This window comes from Saccopteryx leptura, chromosome 5 (assembly GCF_036850995.1).
Source record: "Saccopteryx leptura isolate mSacLep1 chromosome 5, mSacLep1_pri_phased_curated, whole genome shotgun sequence".
NCBI lineage: Eukaryota > Metazoa > Chordata > Mammalia > Chiroptera > Emballonuridae > Saccopteryx > Saccopteryx leptura.
In genome coordinates, this window is record NC_089507.1 from 51,270,496 (window position 1) to 51,291,644 (window position 21,149).

General features: G+C 36.5%; 1 protein-coding gene across 1 annotated transcript in view; it reads right to left on the reverse strand.

The window, feature by feature from the left end:
- Window positions 1-4,988: 4,988 nt before the first annotated feature.
- Window positions 4,989-21,149, reverse strand: part of LOC136406166 (UDP-glucuronosyltransferase 2B31-like) — a 40,473-nt gene continuing 24,312 nt past the window's right edge. The window contains exons 4-6 of the mRNA XM_066386029.1: window positions 12,507-12,594; window positions 11,430-11,649; window positions 4,989-5,658 (exon numbers count right to left, since the gene is read on the reverse strand). Of these exons, the coding sequence (XP_066242126.1) occupies window positions 5,379-5,658; window positions 11,430-11,649; window positions 12,507-12,594 (588 nt within the window). The 3' untranslated portion in view covers window positions 4,989-5,378. The remainder of the gene's footprint in view (window positions 5,659-11,429; window positions 11,650-12,506; window positions 12,595-21,149) is intronic.

The window sequence follows — 21,149 nt, forward strand, 5'->3', positions numbered from 1 at the left end:
AAGCAGACACATAGAGTTAGTTTTCATGATTACATCTAGTGGTTGCTAGAGACTATGCAGAGGGAGATATGGGAAGTGATTGTTTAGTAAATAGGTGGGTATCCTTTGGAGGTGATGAAAATGCTTTGGATCTAGTTGTGATGATTTTGCACAACATGGCAAATGGATGATGGATATGCAACAGAATTAAATGACAAGATGACCTGGACATGTTTTCTTTGAATATATGTACCCTGATTTATTGATGTCACCCTATTAAAATTAATAAAAATAAAAAAAAAACACAAATGGATGAAATGCTCCTGAATTGCACACTTCAAAATGATTAAAATGGTGAATTTTATTATTTTGAATGTACCTCAATTAAAACACAATAGATGACAAATAGATTGGGAGTTGAGGCCCTAGTTTGTCAGCTATTGGTTTATACTATAAATTAAATTCCTCCATAGTTGAAATAAAATTTTTTGTTATTTTTATTATTTACCTGTGAAAATGTAACATTAAAATATGTATTCTCATGTTTATGGCAGCATTGTTCACAATAGCAAAGATCTGGAAACAGCCCAAGTGTTCGTCAGTGGACGAGTGGATTAAAAAGCTTTGGTACATATATACTATGGAATACTACTCAGCCATAAGAAATGAGGACATCGGATCATTTACAATAACATGGATGGACTTTGATAACATTATACGGAGTAAAATAAGTAAATCAGAAAAAACATAGATGGGACATAAAAATGAGACTCAGAGACAAGGACAAGAATGTGATGGTAACAGGGGTGGTGGTGGTGGGAGGGGATGAGGAAGGAGAGAGAGGAGGTGGGGGGAGGGGAGGGGCACAAAGAAAACCAGATAGAAGGTGACAGAAGACAATTTGACTTTGGGTGAGGGGTATGCAACATAATCAAATGTCAAAATAATCTGGAGATGTTTTCTCGGAACATATGTGCCCTGATTTATCAATGTCACTGCATTAAAATTAATAATAAAAAATGTAAAAAAAATAAGTATTAAGTAATTTATATAGAAACTAGAATCATTGTGGGCATATTTTTGTTTATTTAATAGTGATATTTGTTGATGTAAGTTGAATTTTGCTACATTCAGCCAGTATATAGAACAAATAGTTTCAGTGCTTTACCATGTTTTCATTTATTCTTTCAACAACCTCACAATGAAGAGAGTATCATGGCTATGATATCTGTTTCACTGGGGAAGTAAGGCATAGGGAAGTAAATTGACTTGTCCAACCCCTCATAATTCTGTAATTGTTTTAAAGGGATATATATTCCTTCCATTATAAATTGTTGACATTCAGCCTGACAGGGTGGTGGTGCAGTGGATATAGCATCAGACTGGGAAGCGGAAAACCTGAGTTTAAAACCCCTGAAGTCGCTGGCTTGAGTGAGGGTTCATCAACTTGAACGTGGGGTCACTGGCTTGAGCATGGGATCATAGACATGACCTCATGGTCTCTGGCTTGAACCCAATGTCACTGGCTTGAACAAGAGGTCATTCACTCTGCAGCAGCCCCCCATTCCGTTAAGGCACATATGAGAAAGCAATCAATGAACAACTAAGGAGACTAAGGAGCTGCAATGAAGAATTGATGCTTCTCATCTCTCTCCCTTTCTTTCTTTCTGTCTCTCTCTCTGTCTCTGTCTCTCTCTCTCTCTCTGTCACAAAAAAACGTTTACATTCAAATGACTTTCTTGTGTTCACACTCTCTTTGTTTCTGGAAAGAATATAATGTTTACATTAAAATATTATTTTTATTAAAATTATATTTTTAATTAAAATTGACATACAATATTTTATTAGTTTTAGGTATACAACATACTGATTTAAAATTTATATATCACAATGAGTCAAATAACCACCTGTCACTGTAGATCAATGATTTTAAACTGCCAAGAATTTTTAAAACATGCAATACCTGGCTATTTAATCAGGGACACTGATCTGTTTTCTTGAGATTGTCAAATAAAAAATAACAACAGTCAACTCATCAATAGCCGTCATTGAGTGAATCAGAATTATATGTTTTTTTTGGTCAATTGATAAAAAAGAATTTTTTGATGTGTTGCAGAATTTTAGTAATTAGTTTATGTGTGACCCAAGATAAAATATATTGAAAATCGCTGCTATTGATAGCTATTACAAGATTATTCACTCTGTTTCCTCTGCTGTATGCTATATCCCTGTGAATTGTTTTATAACTGGCAGTATTTATTCTTGATCCACTTCCTCTGTTCTGCCCATCCTCCCCACCTGTCTCTCTCCTCTGACAACCATGAGTTGTTCTCTGTTTCTGTTTTGATAATTATTTTGTTTTCACAACATTTCTTTAATCAACAGTTCTCTGTAAGTTCTGTGTAACTTATAACTTTCTAGGAGGTTATATACCATACGTTCATTGAGAAATAACTGTTTAGGTGCTTGAGGGAGGATCCTGCACATATGTGAGGGTACGTGAATATTTCTACATGATGGTTTCCTAGATGTAGAATCACCAGGTTACACAATATGTTTAGATTTTATTTGAAAGCATCATTCCACATTCTACTTTCTAAAAAATAGTTTTCTGTGATTCTTCAGTTTGATAAATCATCTCTGGCAAAATAAAGTATAGATTTAATTTTTTTTAATTTTTTTAATTTTTTTTATTTTTTTAGATTTTATTTATTCGTTTTAGAGAGAAGGTACACAGGGAGAGAGAGAGAGAGAAGGTGGGGAGGAGCAGAAAGCATCAACTCCCACATGTGCCTTGACCAGGCAAGCCAGGGGTTTCGAACCAGCGACCTCAGCATTCCAGGTCGATGCTTTACCCACTGCACCACCACAGGTCAGGCAAGTATAGATTTAATTTATATTTGCCTAAGTATTGGTGGCTTCTGCCACTGGTTATAGATTACAGACTGTATCTACTTCTGTGAATTGCCTGCTCATGTCCTTCATTTATTTTTGTGCAGACAGTCATCTTTTTCTTTGTGATTTGTAAGTTTTCTAGCCATACAGTGGTTACTATTTTCCTATTATATGCGTTGCACGATAGATTTGAGGAAAATTAGTTAAGGCTATATGAGTAATTTACCGTTGTTATCTGCTATGGTACATTATTAGTTTAATTTTTCTTTATTTATGAGTCAGTTATATAGAAAGTTCTTTGGAAAACTTTTTGTATAATTCTCCCAGCATTCAACGTTTTAACTTGTTTTGAAATAAATTTATCTTTAGGCTGGGCAATGTTTATTGTAAGAATTTAATAATGGTCTCCATAACTTCATAGGAAAGGAGGAACTGCTTTTCTCATAGGGGCTACTTTGATATGACTGTGTATGTTTTAAGCAGCCTGTGAATATCCGTGTGATGTGATTATTCTATGTCCAGAAAATTTACATGATTTCTGTATATTTTACATTTTATTGATGAGGGCCAGCCATAGTGTGTGTAGGTTTGAAAGAACATGGTGATTGTATATTTTTTGTCATGCCAAAGAACATTTTGTTTCCATGTTAGCTTTATGGGATAGACGGGACAATAAGCTTCTAAGGAAAGAAAGAAGGTATGAGACATGCTGATGAAGGGTGATTATATTAAATAATAATAATTTCAAACAGATTTTAGCAAACACGTTGAATTGTCAATATGCCTGTAAGTAACTAAATCATCCAGTGCTTTGTTTTGCAAGAAGTGGGAACATATATGTACATGTACATTTTGAAAGAAAATTTAGTAAGTCCCTTTAGAGGACTACATTTTTAGTTCTGTTTTTCTTCATTGCTGTGTCAGTTACCAAGAGAAGTTGTATGGGAGGTCTTCTCATAAACTTTTTGTAAAATTGTCCCAGCATTAAAGCTTTAACTTGTTTTAAAAAGAATTCAATCTTAGCTAGACATTATTGAAATGTGGAAACTGTGGAGCTGCACAAAAAACACAAGGCCAAAATGTATTAAAAGTATAAATTTATTAAAAATGGCCGAGTGCCAGGGAGCTGAGGCAGACTAAGCTGTGTCAGCCCTGAGCAGAGAGAAGGCACTCTCTTTTAGATGAAAGGTGAGGAATGGGGATTTAAAGGCTCGAGGGTTTTCTGTCCAGTCCCTAGGTTTCAGCTCCTGGGACAGCAAGCCTCAGTAACTGTCTTCATTGGCCTGTCTCAGTGATTGATAACCTGATTTTCTCCTGCAGATTTCAGCCATCAGTCAGTAATCAAACTGGCTATAGAATAGGGGTGAATGGCTTATATATATATGTGTGTGTGTGTGTGTGTGTGTGTGTGTGTGTGTGTATATATATATATATATATATATTTTTTTTTTTTTACAGAGACAGAGAGAGAGACAGAGGGAGGGATAGACAGGGACAGACAGACAAGAACGAAGAGAGATGAGAAGCATCAATTATCAGTTTTTAGTTGCGACACCTTAGTTGTTCATTGATTGCTTTCTCATATGTGCCTTGACTGTGGGCCTTCAGCAGACTGAGTAACCTCTTGCTCAAGCCAGCTACTTTGGGTCCAAGCTGGTGAGCTTTTTTGCTCAAACCGGATGAGCCTTTGCTCAATCAAGCTGGTGACCTCGGGGTCTTGAACCTGGGTCCACCACATCCCAGTCCAATGCTCCATCCACTGTGCCACCACCTGGTCAAGCCAGCCTCTATTTTTACCTACCAATTATCAAACCTATTACTGGGACCATATAATCATCATCAAGGCTGAAATGAGATGAAAGTCAGTAAAGGGTCATGTGGTAAAGAGAATGAGCTACTGAAACCAAAGCCTTTCATAAGTGGCTCAGTTTTATAATGGAAAGAAGCTAGCTGTTGTATTTCTAAAAGCACATAACACTTTAGGGAAATGACTTAACCTGCATGAAGGCAAATGGATTGCCGTGTCTTTAGGTAACAAGTGATGCTGAGGCGAATGAACCGTAAAATGAAGAAGCATTACTGCTGTTCGATAATGAAATGGAAGGATGAATGAATTTTCAGAATTCTAACTATAGAATAATTTATTTAGGAAAATATGCCACAAACTACAAAATTCTTCAGAGCATCCATTCAGTTCTACAGATATTTTGAATAAGCTAATGTTCTTCAGTTCATGCCTAATGCTTGAATAATAAATTTTAATATTTAATCACATAGTTATATTGTTATTTTATTTTGCTCGTTTTCTCTGCCCTTTTGACATGAATATTTTTAACTCTTAGAGGAATGAGTAATTCTTTGAAAACAAATTTTGATCTGAGAAGCTAAATTGTAAAAAGTCATTTTGTGAAGGAGGCTGGGCCCTTTGTATCACACTTCATTTTGCTAAAATAATTGGAACGGGCCTCATCTATGGGGCATATCAGCTTCAGGCCTCAGAACAACTACGCTCTTTTTTTCTTCTTTCCTGATTTAGCAAACTTCTGACAACAAAACAAGCAACATTTTGTAATGACAAATGTAGCAGTTGCCACACAGGCCAGCAGGAACCCAATCACATCCAAAGAGTGGTACTGGACCCAGGTGAGGTCTAGGGAGGCTGGCCGCAGGTGTTTGGCTCCTTTGTGGCGCATGACAAACTCGATCCAGAAAACGGCTCGATCTAGAGGTTTCATTGGCTGGTCACGCTGAATTCTTGATAATTTCATAGCATTCTCTTTATATCTAAAAGAGACACAAAGATACCCATAATAAAAGAAAGTTATTTTGCTGAAGTGAATCATTTCCAAGAAAGGTTTTTGAAATGTCATACATATATTTCAAATGAATTTCATAGAATTGCAGAAGTATATTTTTATTTGGATATTTATAGATAATTTCTTTTTAAATTGGAATTTTCTCATGACAAATATTTTACCAAGTGAGGATGAAAAATAAGGTGGGGAAGCTACAGCCTTGTAGCAGAGGCAGTGATAAGAGCCACTCTAAGGGCTATGAGTGTGAATAAAATAGGGGCTACACAGCAGACCTGACAGTGTCAGGGGACCATGTAATAAGCATGTCAAGCTCAGTGACCCAAAGTAATCACACTGGGCAAACTGATCATACATTTCAAACTGGGCATTCCAGGTAGAAGTCTCATCCCACGCCTTTAGCTTCCTCAGTAAAAGGTTGATCTTTACCCTATATAGGCCTGTCCATTGTTCTTATGTGTCTAGGATAACATACCTCTGAAATTTCAGAGTAGTTTCTGGAGATATGGCCACAAGCACCATAACATAATGACCACAATCCTTTTATAGCCCACGTGCCAGCTGTATTTACTATAAATGTTAAATGTTAGCTATTCTGTACCTACCAATATAAAGAAAATACCTGTATGTATCTCTGTTTTACTTTTTATTCATTCTAGAGATTCCAATTCCCCTCAACCCCCATCTCCATTTTGCTTTTCTCTTCCTCCTTAATTTAGCATTAATGGATTTCAGGTAACCTTTCTTATGCTTCTGATTTGATTCTAAATGCATAAATAGACCTGCCACACTGCCACTCTCCAGGTGTTGATTTTGCCACTCTCATATGTTGATTTTGATTTGGGCTGGTCCTCAGTTATTGGTTCAGATAAAGATTATAGAACTTTTTTCAGCCTGATGTGTGGTGGGGCAGTGGTTAATAGTGTCCACCTGGATTGCTGGTTCAGTTCCCCGGGATTGCCCCGTTGAGGCACATGGGGGAAGCACCTGCTGAGAGTTGATACTTCCTGCTTCTCCCCTTCCTTTTTTTTCTCTCTCTCTTTCTCCTCTCTCTAAACATCAGTAAATACAATAAAAAAATAACTTTTTGATGAGTTTAGACTTTCTCTCCTCGACATAAATCAGATAGTGAAATGCAGTTTTAGGAGAATGCTTTTAAAATATTTATGAAACTGTATCACAGTGGGAGAAATGCTTCATCACAAATTCCTGTGCTTCTCTTCTTCTCTTCATAAATCTATTGTCTATTTTCTACCCGGAGAGATATTCTTTTGAAACACATAAAATTGAGACACTCTTTTGCTCAAAATGGCCATCTGGCACCTCAAACCTTTTAGAATCAATTCCAAATCATTTTTGGCCTACAACACCCTCCCTGGTTTTAAAGAGAAAACCATAGGCCCTAAATGGCATTACTCTTATTAAACAGCCATGATGGCAAACCTAGATTTCTTGCCTGATTTAACTGAAGTTTCAACTTCTCCCAGAAATATAATCTTAATCTACCAGTCTGGTATTGATACCAATGTTGTAATCTGTTACTTGGGCCCTATCCATTTTCCATAGAGAGAAGAGGCAATCTGCATGATAAAACCCATTTCATTCCTTTCCTGGAAAAAGATGCCCTAGTCTAAAGATAATATTTTTTTTTCTTTTGTTAATAACTCCTCTGCCACATCCTTCCTCCTATAAAAACCTTCCATTTGGTAAAATTCCTCTGAGATCCCTTTTAGTTGCTAAAGGGATGTTGCCCAATTCCTGAATTGCTTAATACAGCCAATTCAATCTGTTAATTTGCTGGGTTGAAATTTGCGTTTTGACAATGGACAGACCCAGGCAACTCCTATGACTTTGTCCTAGGCACACTCTGTTGTAGGCATATTGGCACTCTGGCTGTTTGTTCACTGAGCTGCCAAGTGTATTTCTTCATCAGCCCCTCTGAGCTCTGTCCTCTGTCCCTCCCGTAGAGCAGTCTTCCCTGAGACACAGCAAGGCTGCTTTCAGCTTCTGAGGGAGGCCTTGATGTCAATGTCATGGCTCAGAAGAGCTTTTCCTGCCACACTTACAGTGTCCGTAGGCATTTCTTCTATGATTTTGATGTATAGTATTTTCACTATTTGATTTCTAGATTTCTAAATACACATGCATTGGTTTAATATGATTTCAAATTAATTGTTTATGAGTTAAGCAAAGTTGTTTTTATCCACTTGTTTATGACAAAGACAAAAAACGTTGCTTTGATGTAAGTATGAATTAAGTCCTGCCAGGATGTCGTTCTACATCTGGTGTTTGTTTATAAGCAGAGCCCCCACTCCTCCCAATACTCAGCCTGGGACCTTATTGGTAACAAAATATGGAGAAGCAAGTATAGCAAAGAAACATTTAGACTATAATACTGTGATTCTGTGAGGACTAATTGAGAGTTTTGGTTTGGGCGGGGTGGCTCTTTAGTAACCTAAAAACGACCCGGAGACCCTTGGGACATTCTTTCCTGTCTTAGTCACACATGTCTCTTAGAAAGTGGTGACACAACTCAGAGCACCCCTGTGGAAGAGATCAACACTGTTTCTTTATTAAATTTGGACTTTATTCTCATTCAGGTCTTTTTGTCTGGAACAGTAGTGTGATTATCCTGTCATTTATTATATATATATTATTCCTTTCTTTGGCATATTAAGAGATATTATTCGGCATGCTATTGGCTTGTGAAATTAGTATAATTTCCACATGAACCTGTGTTGTATAAATGTGAGCAAAGACAGAATTCAGTCTTTGACTATAACTTACTGCCTCCTCAAAACAAACAATACATTTTATAGAGCATATCTTTCATTTCAGTATAAAAAATAAGAAAATTGACCTATCCTTAGTCAACAGCTCTAAATTTCATAATTACCTAGTAAATTGTCCTGAACTGAATATAACAATGTACATACTACCTAGACACTGGTATAGAATACCACAAGCTGCTAGAAGCTTCCCATTTTCTTGGATCATTTAGTCTTTAATCTCTGCCACAAATTGACTACTATCATTACTATTAGCATCATAGATTAGTTTTTCTCATTTATATATTAGAATCATACAGTAACACTTATGTATTTTTATCCTTTCTGTAGCAGTTGTTGGTTAATTCCATTGCTGTATAGTATCCAGTGTATGACAATACTACAGATAATTGCTTTATAATATTTGATTGATATTTTAAACTATTTCTATTAAAGTTAATGTATATATTTTTGTATATGTCTTTAAATTTTTAAAAATTTTAATTTATTGTGTTGACATGGTTATGAGTGTTGTACTTAATTTAATACACTCTACAAATCACATCATGCCCCCTCCCCCCGTATCCCATGCAATCTTTTTCCACAGCTTTTGGGCCACACTCTTACCTCCACCTCCCCCTGCCTCTCTGGCTTCACTGCTATGTTCATTGTAGCATTGTTTGCAATTGCCATGATCTGGAAGCATCTCAAGTGTTCATCAGTAGATTAGTGGGTAAAAAAACCTGGTGTACTACATTTTACACAATGGACTACTGCTTGGCCATAAAAATAAAGCAGTCCTACTTTTTGTTACAGCATAAATGGACCTGGAGATTATTATGCTATGTGAAATAAACCAGGCAGAGAAAAAGAAATATATTATCTTACTTATATATGGAATCTAATGAACACAGTAAACTGAGGAACAAAGTAGAAACAGAAGCAGGAGCACAGGGAACAAATTGACTGGTGTCAGGGGGAAGGGGGAAAATAGAATGGGATCAAAGAAGGTAAGGGGATTATCCAAAATTATATATACAGAACACATATGTGTAACATATCTTTATATTTACATGTTTATACATCTGTTGTATACATTCCTATATGGGGAGTAAGTAGCTGAGAATAAGAAACATGTATGATTATAATTTCAACATTGATTCTGCATTATTTACAAATGTGTTTCTTAATTTCTGAAATTTAGATTTTTTTTTAGTTTAGGGTCTTTTTTTCTGATTTAATTCTAGTTGAGTTGGACCTATTCTCTTTATGATTTGGAAAATTTCAAATACTGAGTCTTGGTTTTGACCAAGCATGTAGGTTAAGTTACATTATTATTCCTTATACATTTAAAAAAATATGCTCTCCACAGTTGAGTTTATTTAAAATTGGTTAGATTTCAAAATTGTGTTTCAATATTTTTACCTATTTATTTATTTATTTATTTATTTATTTATTTTTGTTATCTTTTTTATATTATAGAAAAAGATCTTCAAAAACATACTGTTATGATTGAAGGTTTGCATTTGAGTCTTCCTCTTTGTCTCCTTTCACTGTTTTATATGGAGGTTTATTTGTAGGGTTTACCAAATAATAATATATATTATTTTGAAAGATTAACCTTTTTATCATTAGGAAGGTCTAATCTGGAATTTTAGTTAGTGCTCCTGTCTGATAATAGTATAGCTGCATCTTTTTATGGTCACTAGCTTTTTGCAATCTTTTTACTTCTATATAAACGTGGCTTCTAAATAGTAAATACAGTTAATTTTTAAAATGCACTGTGACATTACTTGTGTTTAAATGACTTACTCTGTTTGGGTTTGCTATAACTACTGACATCTCTACATATATTCACACAAAAACATTGGTAGCAATATTCATGGTAGCTAAAGTTGGAAATGAGAATATCCACAGACTGATAAATGGATAAGAATCAACTCATACTTGCTTCACTTTAATGGTTCACTGGTGGCATCGTATATGTGTCTTGATATTGGGAGCTGAAGTCAAGCCAGTAGTGAGTTAATGCTCAAGCCAGTGACCCAGGGCTCAAATCAGCAACTTTAGGATCATCATGATCCTACTCTCAAGTGATCTACTCTATGCTCAAGCTGGTGACCCTGAGCTGTACATGTCGACCTTAGACTCATGCTGTCAACACTGCATTCAAGCCAATCAGTTTGCACTCAAGCTGGTGACCTTGGGATTTCAAACTCAAACCTTCCGAGTTCCAGGTCTATGCTCTATCCATTGTGCCACCACTGCTCAGGCAGATATTATAGGTATTGAATTGAAAGAATTTATAATTTTTCTTTTGGTTTATCATTTTTCCTCCTATATGTTATACCATATTTTAAAAAAATGTATCCTTACAATTATTTATATAACTTTAAAAATTGGAGGTAAAAATTATTGCACTAGTTAGCTACTCATTAAATTAATGGGATTAAAGTCCAACTTTAAAATAAATGTGTGGCTAACAAAATATATTTAAGATGGGTAATTATGTTAATAATGTAAAAATAGCATCGTATAAATGGTGTGAAACTCATATGCACCATTGAGAAAAGAACCTATCTTAAATAGTATCTACTAAGAATAATGTGACCCCAGATGGTTGGCTCAGTGGATAGTGCATTGGCTGGTATGTAGACATCCCAGGTTCAATCCCCAGTCAGGGCACACACAAGAAGCAACCATTTGCTTTTTTATTCATTCCCTCTCCCTCTCCCTCTTCTCCCTTTCTCTTCCCCTCTCACAGCCAGTGAATCAAATGATTGGAGGGTCCCCTGGCATGGATAATAGCTCAGTTGGTCCAAGAGTCACCTCAGGCACTGAGGATAGCTTGGTTGATTTGAGCATCTGCCCAAGACAGTGGTTGCCAGGTGGATTGCAGTAGGGACACATGTGGAAGTCTGTCTCATTATCTCCCCTCCTGTCACTTAAAAAAGAAAGAATAAGTGATACTTACAAAGGGTCATTAATGACTGTCTTCAATGCATTGCGTAATTTTGTACTTGAAAGAGTTTCCAAGTCCAATTTTATAGCTGCTCCCTTGTACTTCATGCGAGCGATGTTATCAGGTTGATCCCCAAACAAGGGAATGCCCACCATAGGGATCCCATGGTAGATTGCCTCATAGATGCCATTGGTTCCACCATGAGTGATAAAGGCTTTGGTTTTTGGATGACCTAGGATTGGGTGAATTTTAATGAATTATGAATTATAAGTGTTGGAATAGAAGGAGAGTTGGTGATAAAAACACTGACAGAGACAATGTATTTATTAACAGAATATATACATTTTAGACAGTATTAAAATGTCTTTTGAAATCATAGGATGAGGCACATAAATCAGCTAGAGAGACAGTGTAGCATTACATGGAAGATTGGTGTGTTTTCATGAATTTGAAAAATATACAAATTTCCAGTGGACAAATTGAAAGAGAATATTCTGCATTAAGGAAGAAACTGATTACAAAGAAATGTGGTGGGTAATGTTAAAATATACTCTCTTAATAAAATAGTGAAAACACTGAGTCTGATAAGTAGTGTATCAAGGCAGCAGGCAATGTGTGGGCGTTGGCCCAGGACCCAGATTTAGGAAAAGCTACACATCATAAAGTATGTTATTACTTTGGAAAGAGATTTTCATTTTTTTCTTAATGGGAAATGGAAAGTCACTGGTAATAATAATGGAGCTGATTTTTTTCAGGGGCATGTGCACATCCTTACAATGGGTTAAAGATTTGATATGAGAGAATTAGGAGAGAAAGTGATAATTGAAAAAGTGTTAAGATATTTTCGGTAAGAGGTCATTACACATGAAATAAAAATATTTTATATGTGGCCATAAGGAATGTGACTGTGTAAAATAAGATGCCAACTGTTCTATCTTACCTTTTCTCCTAGGACAGAAATTGATATAAAAATGTTAATTTTTATTTTTGAGATTTTCAATGAGAAATGTTTAATAAATTTTTTTCCTAGTGAACTGTTTATCATTCTCGACAAATTGAGTCTGACTTCAGTTTTTTCCACAGTCTTACCAAGAAGGTCATTCTGGGGGAGCCATTTATAGAGCCGAGTATTGGGCCCTAAGGTATCTGGTTTTTTGCCATCATATCTCCATATCACCTGTTAGGGTAAAAAAGTAATGTATTTGATGAGTCAAACTACAGAGTTATAGCATGTTAGAAATCTATTTAGATTAAGAGGCATCTACTTAAACACCTTATATAGTACAGATAACCATATGAGGACATGACATATTAGAGAATGGGGACCAATAAAACAGTGATGTAAGAAAAGTGTGTGCTGATATTACATATATTTATTTTTATATTCAGTCAGGCATAAATGCAATCATGATGTTTCATACTTAGAGTTTACACAATGAGATTATCAGTGACCAAATTCAAGTATATAAAAGTTTTTAGGTACTGGAGTCATAAAATTATAATGTGAAAACCTGCAAATTACTAATAATCAATATATTTATTTTTTTTTCACTATTAATTATCCTAACTCTCATCTCTCAGTTTTTTTTGTTTGTTTTTTTTTTTGTATTTTTCTGAAGCTGGAAACGGGGAGGCAGTCAGACAGACTCCCACATGCGCCCGACCGGGATCCACCCAGCACGCCCACCAGGGGTGATGCTCTGCCCATCTGGGGTGTCACTCTGTCGAAACCAGAGCCACTCTAGCACCTGGGGCAGAGGCCAAGGAGCCATCCCCAGTGCCCGGGCCACCTTTTGCTCCAATGGAGCCTTGGCTGCGAGAGGGGAAGAGAGAGACAGAGAGGAAGGAGAGGGGGAGGGGTTGAGAAGCAGATTGGCATCTCTCCTGTGTGCCCTGTCCAGGAATTGAACCCAGGACTTCCGCACACCAGGCCGATGCTCTACCACTGAGCCAACTGGCCAGGGCCTCTCATCTCTCAGTTTTAATGGACAACTATATATTTCTTTTTGAAAATTGAGGAAGTGATTTACTTATATTCACTAGTTTCATAAGTAACTTTACTAGAGTATTACGTGTTTTGATTTACAATATTAGTACAATCAATAATTTTTGAGATTTAATTCATTTTTATATTTAACAATTTATTGTTCATTATATATAATTTCTGCTTAATGAGTATGTGTAGTTCACTTTAGTTTACTAATTATTAATTACTACTTCCAAGTAATAATTTTTACATAAATTCATTATAATTATTTCAGCTAAGATTGAAAATTCTATTAGAATGTAGAAAAGAAGAGGGGTGGCAAGATGGCGATGGAGTAGGCGATGTACCAAAGTGGATTATACCTTAATTTTAAGAACCATCATCTGGAAATACCAACTTTGGACTAAACTAAGAGGACTCTTTAACCAAGGAACACTGAAGAAGCCTCACTAAGACTGGTAGGGAAAGTGGAAATACGGAGAGGGCTGCCCAGCTCCCGGGAGCAAACAGCAACCTGGAGAGACTTGCATGGAGGGAATTGAGTTTAGCAGAGACGGGAGGGTCCTGAGTCCCAGGTACAAAGCTCCAGCCTGCAGCCCAGAACCTAGAAGAAGCATATGGACAGTATTTAGCTGCAAAACAATCAGGATACTCTTTGTGAGAAAGAGGCAGATATCTCAGAGCCAGGTTTCTTCTTAAAGGGACCATGCAGAAAACCTCTTTCACAACCACTCAACTGGGGCTCTGGGGGATGGGGAGAGATGAGAGGACTGGACTAACAGAAAGAGTGTAATCTAGGAGGCACAGGGAGAAACACTTTGAGGAACACTACCCTAAACCCTGGGCTGAGTCACCCACCAAATCTACAGTAAATATTTCTCCTAGAACCAGCAATATCAGAAAAGGGAAGCAGAACACCAGCCAAACAAGCTTGCCTGTGGCACTCAGAGCAGTCTTTTAGAAGGAGGAAGCCATCAGGAATACAGTATTGAGTGCTTTGGTCTAAGCTGCAGCATTCCTACCAACACTGCTGAGGGTTTGCAGAAGGGCAGGCAGCGCAGAACACAAAATCACGGTCTCTCCTGAAATCCTGCCCTCAAGGGAAAGGAGAAAGCCTGGGAACTGCATAGACCTGTGACCCAGTGCAGGCACATAGCTTCGCCTGGCCCATGGAGCCAGGATTTGCGGCCCAACGTGCGAGCACAGCTCCACCCGTGGGGGTGGGGTGAAAGCCCAGGAATAGGTGGAGACCTGTGGCTCAGCATGGGCACTCAGCCCTGCACAACCTGCAGAGCCAGGACTTCTGGCCTGATGCACGAGCACAGCTCCACCCGCAGGGGTAGGGTGAAAGTCCAGGAACAGGTAGAGACCCGTGGCTGAGCACTGGTGCATAGCCTGGCTCGCAGTGCCAAGGCATGCAGTTCCACTCCAAGGGCGGGGTGAAGGCCAAGGCCGGCTGAGGCTTGTAGACCTAGGCACGTGAACACAGCCCCTCCTCTGGAGGAGAGGCAGAAACCACAGCAACAGCAGCAGCAGACCATTGGCAGCAATGCCTATACCCAAACGTCTGAGGCAGCGGCAGAAGGAGTGGTGGGCCTGCAGACTGACCACACCTAAGAAACATAGAGGCCACACCCTTCTTATACAGAAAATAAATGGGAAGGCAGAGAAATGCAACCCAAATGAATGAAGAGAATTCCCTGAAAAGGACTTGATTGAATCAGTTATAACCAAATTACTGGATGTAGAGTTTAAGATAATGATTGTTAGAATGCTGAAAGATCTTAGAACAACAATAGATGGACATAATGAACACCTAAATAAAGAAATAGCAAGTATAAAAAATGACATTGAAATAATAAAAAGAATCAGTCAGAAATGACAAATACAATATCAGAAATTAAGACCACAATGGAAGGAATTAAAAGCAGGATGTATGAAGATGAGGATTGAATCAGCGAGATAGAAGACAAGATAAACAAAGGCATGGAAGCAGAGCAGAAAAAAGAAGAGAAACTAAAAATATCTGAGGAAACTCTAAGAGAGCTCTGTGACAACATAAAGAGAAATAACATCTGCATCTTAGGAGTTCCTGAAGAAGAAGAAAAAAAAAAGGGATAAAGACCATGTTCAATCAAATCATAGCTGAAAAATTTTCTAAATTAATCTGGGAAAAAGTCACACAAGTTCAAGAAGCACAAGAATTCCATTAAAAAGAAACCCAAAGAAATCTACATCAAGACAAATCACAATTAAAATATCAAAGCTAAGAGATAAAGAGACAATATTAAAAGCTTCTAGAGGAAAAAAAGGCTATCACCTACAAAGGAGCCCCCATAAGGATGACATCCAACTTCTCAACAGAAACACTTAAGACCAGAATGGAATGGCAAGAAATATTCAAAATAATGCAGAATAAGAACCTACAACTAAGACTTTTTTATCCAGCAAGGCTATCATTTAAAATTGAAGGAAAAATAAAAAGCTTCCCAGACAAGAAAAAGAAACTCAAGGAATTTATTACAACCAAACCAATGCTGCAGGAAATGTTAAGGGGCCTGTTGTAAACAAATCAAAGAGGAAAATGACTATAACAAAAGAGAAATACAGCTTTAAAGAATAAAATGGCAATAAACTACATATCAAAAATAACCTTAAATGTAAATGGATTAAATGATCTAATCAAAAGTCATAGGGTAGCTGAGTGGAAAAGAAAACAAAACCCATACATATGCTGTCTACAAGAGATGCACCTCAAAACAAAAGATGCACATAGACTGAAGGTAAAAGGATAAAAAGAAATACTTCATGCAAATGAAAATGAAAAAAAATCTGGGGTAGTAATACTTATATCAGACAAAATGGACTTTAAAACAAAGGATATAGTAACAGATAAAGAAGATCAATACATAATGATAAAGGGAGCAATCCAACAGGAAGGTACAACCATTATAAATATCTATGCTCCTAATATAGGGGCACCTAAATAAATAAAGCAGACTTTGATGGATATAAAGAGTGAGATCAACAGTAATACTATAATAGTAGGGGATTTCAATACCCCTCTAACATCACTAGATAGATCCTCAAGAAAGAAAACTAATAAAAAAATAGCACACTTAAAGGACACACTAGGTCTACTTGATTTAATAGATATGTTCAGAACTTTTTTACCCTAAAGTAGCAGAATATACATTCTTTTCAAGTTCTCATTGTACATTCTCTAGAATAGACTACATGTTAGGGCACAAAAGTGGTCTCAACAAATTTAAAAAGATTGAAATCACATTTCTCTGATCACAATGGCATGAAACAAGAAATCAACCACAACAGAAAAACTGAAAAATACTGAAACATTTGGAAACTAAATAGCATGCTATTCAATAACAAATGGGTTAACAATGAGAGCAATGAAAAAAAAAATTTCTAGAAACGAATGATAATGAGCATACACCAACTCAAAATTTATGAGACACAGCAAAAGCAGTCCTGAGAGGGAATTTCATAGCATACAGGCGTACCTTAAGAAGCTAGAAAAAGCTCAAATAAACAACTTAACCCTGCAACTAAAGGAACTAGAAAAAGAACAGCAAGTAAAGCCCAGATGGAGTAGAAGGAAGGAAATAATAAACATTAGAGTGGAAATAAATGACATAGAGGCTAAAGAAAAAACAATACAGAGGATGAATGAAACCAGGAGTCAGTCCTTTGAAAAGGCAAACAAGATCAATGAACCTTTAACCAGACTCACCAAGAAAAAAAGAGAGAGGACTCAAATAAATAAAATTAGAAATGAGAGTGGAGAAAAAACAATTGACACAACAGAAGTACAATGGATTATAAGAAAATACTATGAAGAATTTTATACCAAATAATTAGACAACCTAGATTACACCTACAAATTCCTTAAAACATATAATCTTCCCAAAATCAATCTGGAAGAATCAGAAAACCTAAACAGACCGATTACAACAAATGAGGTAAAAAACAGTTATCAAAAGATTCTCAACAAAGAATAGTCCTGGGCCTGAAGGCTTCACAAGTGAATTCTGCCAAATATTCAAAGAAGAACTAACTCCTGTCCTATTTCAAAAAATTTAAGAGGAAAGAAGACTGTCAAGCTCCTTTTATGAGGTGAGCATAATTCTGATTCCAAAACCAGGCAAAGACAACACAAAGAAAGAAAATTATAGACCAATATCCCTAATGAATTTAGATGCTAAAATCCTCAACAAAATATTAGCAAACCGGATTTAGCAATATATGAAAAAAAAATCATACACCATGATCAAGTGGGATTTATTCTGGGGAGGCAAGGGTGGTACAATATTCACAAATCAGTCAATGTGATTCATCACATAAACAAAAGGAAGGAGAAAAACCACATGATAATTTCAATAGATGCAGAAAAAGCATTTAATAAAATCTAGCATTCATTTATGATCAAAACTCTCAGCAAAGTGGAAATACAGGGAACATACCTCAACATGATAAAGGCCATCTATGACAAACCCACAGCCAACATCATACTCAATGGGCAAAAATTAAAACAATTCTCCTTAATATCAGGAACAAGGCAGGGGTGTCCCCTTTCACCACTCTTATTCAACATAGTTCTGGAAGTCCTAGCCACAGCAATCAGACAAGAAGAAGAAATGAAAGGCATCCAAATTGGAAAAAGAAGAAGTAAAACTATCATTATTTGCAGATGATATGATATTGTATATAGAAAACCCTAAAGTCTCAGTCAAAAAACTACTGGACCTGATAAATGAATTCAGCAAGGTGACATGATATAGTATTCAGAAATCAGAGGCATTTTTATACACCAAAGATGAACTGTCAGAAAGAGAAATTAAGAAAACAATTCCCTTTACTATTGCAACCAAAAAAAATGAAGTACCTAGGAGTAAATTTAACCAAGAAAATTAAAGACTTGAATTTGGAAAATTATAAAACATTGATAAAAGAAATCAAGGAAGATACAAACAAGTGGAAGCATATACCGTGCTCATAGTTAGGAAGAATAAACATCATTAAAATGTCTCTATTACCCAAAGCAATTTATAAATTCAATGCAATACCAATAAAATACCAATGACATACTACAAAGGTATAGAACACATATTCCAAAAATTTATATGGAATCAAAAAAGAACATGAATAGCCTCAGCAATCTTGAAAAGGAAGAATAAAGTAGGAGGTATCACACTCCTGATATCAAGTTATATACTACAAGGCCATTGTACCCAAAACAGCCTGATACTGGCATAAGAACAGGCATATAGATCAATGGAACAGAACAGAGAACCCAGAAATAAACCCACACCTTTATGGACAACTGATATTTGACAAAAAAAGTAAGAGCATACAATGAAGTAAAGACAGCCTCTTTAACAAATGGTGTTGGGAAAATTGGACATCTACCTGCAAAAAAAATGAAACTAGACCACTAACTTATACTATTCACAAAAATAAACTCAAAATGGATAAAAGACTTATATTTGTTTTATTTTTTATTATTTTTTTATTTATTCATTTTTAGAGAGAAAAGAGACAGAGAGGAAGAGAGAGGAGAGAGAGACAGAGAGAGAGAAGGGGGGAGGAGCTGGAAGCATCAACTCCCATATGTGCCTTGACCAGGCAAGCCCAGGGTTTCAAACCGGCAACCTCAGCATTTCCAGGTTGACGCTTTATCCACTGCGCCACCACAGGTCAGGCCAATAAAAGACTTAAATGTAAGTCATGAAACCATAAACATCTTAGAAGAAAACATAGGCAGTAAGCTCTCCGACATCTCTCGCAGCAATATATATATTTTCTGATTTATCTCCAAGGGCAAGTGAATTAAAAGACAGCATAAACAAATGGGAGTATATCTAACTAAAAAGCTTTTGCACAGCTAAAGACAATAAGAACAGAATAAAAAGACAAATTACACAATGGGAGAACATATTCGTCAATAGGTGTGATAAGGGGTTAATAATCAAAATTTATAAAGAACTTGTAAAACTCAATACCAGGAAGATAAACAATCCAATCAAAAAATGGGCAAAATAGATGAATAGACACTTTTCCAAAGAGGACATACTGATGGCCAATAGGCATATAAAAAAATGCTCAACATCACTAATCATTAGAGAAATGCAAATTAAAATTACAATGAGATATCACCTCACACCAGGCAGAATGGTGCTTATCAACAAAACAACACAGAATAAGTGGTGGCGAGGATGTGGAGAAAAGCGAACCCTCCTGCACTGCTGGTGGGAATGCAGACTGGTGCTGCCACTGTAGCAAACAGTATGGAGATTTCTCAAAAAATTAAAAATCGAACTGCCTTTTGACCTAGCTATCCCACTTTTAGGAATATACCCTAAGAACACTATAGCACTGTTCCAAAAGGAGAAATGTGCCCTCATGTTTATGGCAGCATTGTTTACAATAGCGAAGATCTGGAAACAGCCCAAGTGTCCGTCAGTGGATGAGTGCATTAAAAAGCAGTGGTACATATATACAATGGAATACTATGGGGCCATGAAAAATAAGGAAATCTTACCTTTTGCAACAACATGGATGGACCTGGAAACTATTCTATTAAGTGAAATAAGCCATGCAGAGAAAAAGAAAATGTCCTATGACCTGACTCATTTGAGGAATCAAATGAACAATGTGAACTGTGGAATAGAATTGTGACAGAGGAGAGATAAAAGGGACCAGAGGACTTTGTATATTTTGGATATTAGGCCCTTATCTGAGCTGTCGTTTGAAAATATCATTTCCCATTTAGTTGGCTGTTTGTTTATTTTGTTGTCAGTTTCTCTTGCTGAGCAAAAACTTCTCAGTCTGATGTAGTCTCATTCATTTATCTTTGCCTTCACTTCTCTTGCCTTTGGAGTCAAATTCATAAAATGCTCTTTAAAACCCAGGTCCATGAGTTTAGTACCTATGTCTTCTTCTATGTACTTTATTGTTTCAGGTCTTATATTTAGGTCTTTGATCCATTTAAAATTTTTAGTACAACGGATGACATTGGATCATTTATAAAAAAATGGTTGAATCTTGATAACTTTATACGGAGTGAAATAAGTAAATCAGAAAAAAACTAAGAACTGCTTGATTCCATATATAGGTGGGACATAAAAATGAGACTAAGGGACATGGACAGGAGTGTGGTGGTTATGGGGGTGGAGAGGGAGGGAGAAGGGAATAGGGAGGGGGAAGGGCACAAAGAAAACTAGATAGAAGGTGACGGAGGACAATCTGACTTTGGGTGATGGGTATGCAACATTACTGAATGACAAGATAACCTGGACATGTTTTCTTTGAACATATGTACCCTGATTTATTGGTTACCCCATTAAAATTAATAAACATTTATAATAAAAAAATCAGCCTTAAAAGAAAAAAAAAAGGGACCAGAGGAAAAAAGAACAGAGGGAAGGGGGATGATAGAATGGGATAAACCTGAAGGGAAATGTGGAGGGTGCTATAGGGAGGGGGGCAAATGAGATGTTGAGGGGAATACGGGAAAGGGGGGATACATTCGTGGCAACACTAGAATCTATGTAAACACAGTTAAGAAAATCAGTGGTCCTGGTAGTTAGCTCAGTTGGTTAGATCATCATCCTAAAACACCAATGTTGCAGGTTCAATCCCCTTTTAGGGCACATATGAGAAGAAACCAATGAATTCACAACTAAGTTGAACAACAAATGAATGCTTTTCTCTTGTTTCTCTCTCTC